Source organism: Anabas testudineus, chromosome 9 (genome assembly GCF_900324465.2).
Source record: "Anabas testudineus chromosome 9, fAnaTes1.2, whole genome shotgun sequence".
NCBI classification, from domain to species: Eukaryota; Metazoa; Chordata; class Actinopteri; order Anabantiformes; family Anabantidae; genus Anabas; species Anabas testudineus.
In genome coordinates, this window is record NC_046618.1 from 27,507,444 (window position 1) to 27,514,714 (window position 7,271).

At 43.1% G+C, this 7,271-nt stretch overlaps 1 protein-coding gene across 1 annotated transcript; it reads left to right on the forward strand.

Annotated features, from left to right (window-relative positions):
* Window positions 1-1,054: 1,054 nt before the first annotated feature.
* Window positions 1,055-5,250, forward strand: ltc4s (leukotriene C4 synthase). The gene is made up of 5 exons (XM_026342501.1): window positions 1,055-1,173; window positions 1,943-2,042; window positions 3,917-3,987; window positions 4,119-4,200; window positions 4,416-5,250. The coding sequence occupies exons 1-5, from the start codon at window positions 1,116-1,118 to the stop codon at window positions 4,555-4,557; spliced, it is 453 nt and encodes a 150-aa protein (XP_026198286.1). The 5' UTR covers window positions 1,055-1,115; the 3' UTR covers window positions 4,558-5,250.
* Window positions 5,251-7,271: the final 2,021 nt, after the last annotated feature.

The following is a 7,271-nucleotide window of genomic DNA, read 5'->3' on the forward strand; positions in this document are numbered from 1 at the left end:
TTAACACTTCACTGTGCAGATTAGTGAAGGTGAAACTATTTCCTGAATGGGTGTCTCTCAATACGTGTTCAAATAAGTTGGCAGCAGGTTTAAGGTTGAATGTGGACGCAGCGAGGAGTCGTGTTCTCGTGGTTCTCACTATCTAAAGAAGTTGGACCTTCGCTTTACGTCCATTTTGAGCTTCACTGTTATTTATCCTCTGATCAGTTTGTTGTCCTGTTTAAGGCAGATCTGTGATCGGGTCGTCCTGTTTGAGGTGGAGCTGTGACCTGGTTGTTCTATCTACTGTACTGTTTTTGACTTCTTCAAAGAAACATATGCATCGTGTGTTTTATTTCTAATGTAATTATTGCTAAACTATAGTTTGGGGGCTAGTTTATATGATTTCATCCAAATCGCTGCAGACTCTTCAGCTTCCAGCTTTGCTCAGCCTCCCGGGGTTTTGTGGGTTTACCTGTTGTGAACGGACTCTGTAAATGTCTATAAATATATTTTTTGTATGTATGCCTTTCCTAATGATCTGGAGATGATAGATGTTATTTTTATATATTGCTGCGGATTTTTTGTAAGTATTTTATACTTTTGATATGGTTCTCTGTAAAACAAGAGTATTATGTAAATATAGTTCTTTAGAAACAAGCTTGTTTTGTGTCGTGTTTTCCATCACCAGGAATTATCTGCCTATCATCAGCTGAAGGGAAGTAGTAAAGGACGTTGAGGTTTTGTGTGTGAGATCAGCAGACTTTTACAGTGTTTCTTAAACTGGGATTTGAGGCAGAAGCGACTGCCTATGATAATTTTTAATAGCCGTCTAGAATTTGACTATGATTTATGATTTGTAAAGATTTAAGCTTAATTAAATACAGTATTTTGATAAACTAACAAGTACATAAATGAAGTAGATGTTTTAATGGAAGGTAAAAAAAGATCTTTTAAAACCCTGTTAACCTGGTCAGCTGTTTATCCTGACAGCAGTTCTTACGTATTAACCCCACCCCCACAGGTGTGTTCTGTGTGTTTCCTGGATGGATGTTGCTCTTTTCTCTACCTGTGCCTCAGTGTCCAGGTGCGTTTTCATCTCACCTGTTGCTGTGACTCGTTGTCTCTCTGCAGACATGTTGGATGAGGTGGTCGGCCTCGGTGCTGTGACCGTGTTGGGTGTCCTGCAGCAAGGTGAGAGAGCACGCTGGGAATTCTGGGAAGACTGGTTGAATTAGCAGAAAAGCGACTGGAGTCTGGTGTTTCAAAGTATTCTCTTTAACCTCGTCAGTAACATGAACAAAAGGCAAAGACAGGAGGTAGGTCAGGAATTTCCTGACAAAGTTTGTGTGGTTTGTATTTAAGTTTAATTATTAGCATTCCTGTGTCCAGTCTGTTTAAAATGAGCCACAGCCAGACTCCATACAAAAAAGTGCGTATATTTAAATTTGCCATTTAAAATACTGATGTAATAGTTTTTGTTGTGGTTTCACACTTTTACATTTTATTGTGGCTGGATGGTGTAGTGGTTAGGTCTCTGACCTCTATGTGGGAGACTGGGGTTGGTCTACCTCCAGCAGGGGTCCTTAGGAGAGACCTCCTCACACTTACCTGCCTTTACCTTGTACCTCACTTGTCTGATAAATGTAAATTAGTAGCATAAGATAAACATAACATTACATTTGGTCTGTATGAAATTTAGAGTTTAACGTCTACAACTCGTATATCATTTATTTAGCATAAAAAATATTTAAAATCCATGTGAGTGCACAGATCCCTTTGTGTTTGTAAGGCTATCATTGTGAGGACCAGCATGAATTTTTAACCACTGAACTGAGGACATTTTAGCTGGTCCTCACAATGAGAAGGGTGTTGAAAGAGCAATGTTGGGGGCTCGGGAATGAATTATGTCAATGAGTGTCCTCACACTGACTGCCATACAAAAACGTGTGTGTGTTTCCAGCTTATTTCTCTCTCCAGGTGATTTATGCCAGGAGGAAGTTCTCTGTGTCTCCACCTGCCACGACTGGACCACCAGAGTTTGAGAGAGTCTTCAGAGCCCAGTCAGTCTGATCTCTGATCTCTAAACCTGGGTACAGGGGTTCCTAATAAACTGCTCACTGTGTGTAGATATGTTTGTGTTTTAGGTTTAAACTTTCTTATTTCCTTATTTCACTGTACTATACTGCAGTATTTCTTTTATACTTTACACATCTACTCCATTACACTTGCTTTACTTTTAATGTGCTAGATTTATCTCAGAACTCTAAGTACTTCACAGAATAAGGTATTTGCATATGAAGAGTCTACTACTGAACATCAGTAAATACAAACAGATTCATCTGTGAAGAGAAATTATTTAAAAAAACACTTCATCCAGAGACATGTTACACGAATAAAGTTCCAGTACAGATTTCACAGTAACAGGAGCTGGAGGAGAAGTAGTTTCACCCCGTTTAATTTAATCTGACACCAAAGTAAAAACCTAAAGAGCTGAACTGGTCCTGACCGTTACGAGTGGTGCTGACGCCCTCTAGAGGCAGCAACCTGTAGTAACTGACTGTAGTAACTCCTCCCTGTCCTGTGTAGTATCTTCACACTGACTGTAGTAACTCTTCCGTGTCCTGTGTAGTATCTTCACACAGACTGTAGTAACTCTTCCGTGTCCTGTGTAGTATCTTCACACAGACTGTAGTAACTCCTCCGTGTCCTGTGTAGTATCTTCACACTGACTGTAGTAACTCCTCCCTGTCCTGTGTAGTATCTTCACACCGACTGTAGTAACTCCTCCCTGTCCTGTGTAGTATCTTCACACAGACTGTAGTAACTCCTCCGTGTCCTGTGTAGTATCTTCACACTGACTGTAGTAACTCCTCCCTGTCCTGTGTAGTATCTTCACACTGACTGTAGTAACTCTTCCGTGTCCTGTGTAGTATCTTCACACAGACTGTAGTAACTCTTCTGTGTCCTGTGTAGTATCTTCACACCGACTGTAGTAACTCTTCCTTGTCCTGTATAGTATCTTCACACCGACTGTAGTAACTCCTCCCTGTCCTGTGTAGTATCTTCACACCGACTGTAGTAACTCCTCCCTGTCCTGTGTAGTATCTTCACACCGACTGTAGTAACTCCTCCCTGTCCTGTGTAGTATCTTCACACCGACTGTAGTAACTCCTCCGTGTCCTGTGTAGTATCTTCACACCGACTGTAGTAACTCCTCCGTGTCCTGTGTAGTATCTTCACACCGACTGTAGTAACTCCTCCGTGTCCTGTGTAGTATCTTCACACCGACTGTAGTAACTCCTCCCTGTCCTGTGTAGTATCTTCACACTGACTGTAGTAACTCCTCCGTGTCCTGTGTAGTATCTTCACACTGACTTTAGTAACTCCTCCCTGTCCTGTGTAGTATCTTCACACTGACTGTAGTAACTCCTCCCTGTCCTGTGTAGTATCTTCACACTGACTGTAGTAACTCCTCCGTCCTGTGTAGTATCTTCACACTGACTGTAGTAACTCCTCCGTGTCCTGTGTAGTATCTTCACACTGACTGTAGTAACTCCTCCGTGTCCTGTGTAGTATCTTCACACCGACTGTAGTAACTGACTGTAGTAACTCCTCCCTGTCCTGTGTAGTATCTTCACACTGACTGTAGTAACTCCTCCCTGTCCTGTGTAGTATCTTCACACTGACTGTAGTAACTCCTCCGTGTCCTGTGTAGTATCTTCACACTGACTGTAGTAACTCCTCCCTGTCCTGTGTAGTATCTTCACACTGACTGTAGTAACTCCTCCCTGTCCTGTGTAGTATCTTCACACTGACTGTAGTAACTCCTCCGTGTCCTGTGTAGTATCTTCACACTGACTGTAGTAACTCCTCCGTGTCCTGTGTAGTATCTTCACACTGACTGTAGTAACTCCTCCGTGTCCTGTGTACCCAGAGCCAACTGTTCTGAATACTTCCCCATCTTCATCGTAGTCCTGTGGACGGCCGGAGTCTTCCTCAGCGAAGGTGACGAGACACTCAGTACACAGACAGCGAGTGTTTCACTCACATGTTCAGACAGTAACAGTGTCTGTGTGTGTGTGTGTGTGTGTGTGTGTGTGTGTGTGTGTGTGTGTTTGTGTGTGTGTGTGTTGCAGGTCTATCCTCAGTGTGTGGTCTGCTGTATTTATATGGACGCTTCCGTTACTTTCGTGGATACTCGCGGTCACCACAGGGACGGTACGAGGCTCCACCTGTCTGTTAAAGGGGTTTAATGCAGAGCTGGAAAGTAACTAAGTACTTTTACTCAAGTACTGAAGAAACGTTATTTATGAGGAAACATTAATGTTCATGTCAACAGCTTCAACAATAGACAGGGACATTTGTATTAATATAAATCTATAAAATACATGAGTTGATAATGAACAAGCTGATTCTCCGTCTCCTTCTTCCAGTCTGGCTCCTCTGTATTTCAGCGCTCAGGTTCTTTGGGTTCTCATCGGGTTCTCGTCTCTGGGCGTTTTCCTCTCGTTCTGCCGGGTTTACCTGAATGTGGATCTGCTTCAGGAGCTGCACTCCGCACTCTTCCTGGTCTGAAGTGGAGGACGAAGAAAACGGAGAAGAGATCAGGACAGAAATGATAGAAAAGAGGCGTCAGCTGTGAGCTGCTCACAGAGGTCAAAGGTCAGACATCAGGACATGAAGTGATTTTACTGATGATTTAATTCCTGTAATAAAGATTTTTATAAGAATCCAAAACCAATAATCGGGTTTTTCAATAAAAATGTGATTCCTTGCAGCGTCGGTACCAAACACTGTGTTTTCTGGTTCCAATGATGATGCTTCACCAGCAGGTGGCGCTCAGAAACAGATTAAAGTTCCTCTTCACATGAGATGACGATGATGCTCAGCTTTTATTAATCGTTTGTGTCTGATGCAGTTTGTTAAGTTAAAGTTAAGTAAGTCAGTTCAAACTGAATAAATTAACATGTTTTATCACATTAAACCTTATTGAAAAGCTCACGTGACCTCTGTGAGTCTGAGGAATCACTCTCGCTCCTGTTCATCAGAGGATCTGATCCGTTGCCTGCAGCTCCAAACATTTTCCTGCTGCTCCGTCCACCTGATGGAGGTGATGGTGTTGATTTCACTGTTTCCTTCAGTGAACGATGGTTAAACTGCAGCGGTGAACACACTACCACTGTGTCTCTCGTCCTTCATCAGGTTTTATCTCTGACAGACACGTCCACGTTAAAGCAGCTCAACTCTCACACTGTGTTTTTGGACATTATTAGTTATTAGTTCAGGACCAATCAGTTTGTCAGTACGCTCATTAAAGCTTTATTGGCAGCGGGTGGTGAGACGAGCAGCAGCTCCAAGTTTCTGTAAAAAGATTCTTTAAGTAGAAGACGAATAAAAACTCAACACATCATGTTGAATGAGAAGTGAAGCTGCCTCAGCGTGAACGTCTGCTCTATTCTTAGAGCAGGTATGTACTGTATGCTCACACAGACACAGCCTTTACATTAACACCACACACAGAAGCGTGTGTGCGTGTGTGTGTGTGCGTGTGTGTGTGCGTGCGTGTGTGTGCGTGCGTGTGTGTGCGTGTGTGTGTGTGTGGGTGTGTGTGGAATGTGCATTTGTGTGTATTTTTAGTTCGGCCCCGTCTGTCTGACAGCAGCAGTTGTTGTTTTCAGAGTAAGTTTCCGTCCGACAGCAGCTGCTCCACTTTCTGTTTCCATCTACTAACGATCAGAGTAAAGTTACTCTGAGACGTATCCAGGTGTGCTGCAGCCGGCACATCTGGAACAGCGCGTGTCACCTCCTGTTTCCTCCGGAAGACGTTTTTCTAGTAAAACTGAGACTGTCTCGTTTTGAAGTAACTTCTACACGCTGTGAAACAGAGGAGGTACTTTTACATCCACTACATTCATTTAAACATCATTAGTTACTTTTTGCAGAATTAGATTCTTATAAAAATCGATTTATTGATAAAACTTTTGTTACTGTCACAATAAAACTAGTTAAACTGTTTTCACCTCATCACATTCTACTGGTTAAAATACTCTGATGTCTTATGGAGTTTACTTTGTACTTTAAGTCATATTCAGAGTTTGTATTGAGGTTGTGTACTTCATACGTCTCAGTAGCAGTACCACCACGTCCTCAAATCAGACCTGCATCCACGGCAGCTTTGTCAGTTCCTGTTCCACGTCACAGAAAACAAGTGAAGAAGAACCGTGCTTCGTTTCCAAGAACCTCCGAACAAGCAGAGAACTGTACCAGGGACTCAGGCGAACAGACTTCTGCTCAGTCTAGTGACTGCTGAGACTCTGCAGCTTCTTCTCGTTGTCCAACTGCTTCTAATGAAACACAGCAGTTGTTTATTTGGGAGATAACGAAGCTTGTTGTTGTGAAGGTTGTTCACCTGCTTTATACAAAACAGAGGCTTTGAACGAGTCCTGATGAAGGGGTTCGGGGTTTAGCTGCACCACCTTAGACCAGAACCTCAGCTCGGGGACGAGAAGAAGCAAAGAGTCCCGTCTTATTTTATGTCTGACCCACAAATCATTAAGCTCTCATCTTGTCCTTCGCTCTTTGTGCTGCAGCAACTCTGTTCCTGCCTCCACCATCACCTGACGTTTCCCTGTGTTCACCTGTAACCCGTTCCCTAATCACCAGCGTGTCCCTGTGCTCCCTGGTGGCTGATCTCCTGGACCTCTGCTTCCAGCTTTTCTCTCAGGCCACAGACGGAGGAAGGAGCAGCTGCTACGGTGGAAACCTTTATCTGAGCTCCACAAACTCTACGTTATCACAAGTGGATCACTTCTGTTCAACAAGACAATCAACAATAGAATCACTTTAATGGATCCTGTTCGTGTGTGCTGGGAGAACTGTAAAGCCACAACCCGGAGCCATGCACTGGACTTCATGTAGAACTGTAATCCAGGATCCAGACTCGGAGTTTGAGCGGTTTCTTCCTCTTTAGGAATTTTTGTGCCGATTCGTCCAAAAGTTGACGTCGTTCTTCCAGAGAGACGAAGTTCTTCATCTCATGCTGACTGGGAGGTTTCACACATCCTGCTCATTAACACTGTGTGTGTGTGTGTTGGTCGTGGTGAGTATTTCTTTGTTGTGTGTTTTCATGTCCTGCACATGTGTGAAAGTGCATCTGTTTGTGATGTTCATTATATTAAAAGCTGCCATGTACTCTGCAAAGGAAAAGTCCTCAGAAGTGCAGTAGGCTTCATGCTGCGAGCACGTGTTTCACAGTTTTATGGACTGAGTTTCATATAAATGATCATAAA

Coding starts and splice junctions, on each gene's coding strand:
- ltc4s (XM_026342501.1), top strand. CDS start 1,116: ATGTTGGATGAGGTGGTCGGCCTCGGTGCTGTGACCGTGTTGGGTGTC. Junction 2,043..3,916: donor GAGAGAGTCTTCAGAGCCCA/GTCAGTCTGATC, acceptor CTGTGTACCCAG/AGCCAACTGTTCTGAATACT. Junction 3,988..4,118: donor CGGAGTCTTCCTCAGCGAAG/GTGACGAGACAC, acceptor TGTGTGTTGCAG/GTCTATCCTCAGTGTGTGGT.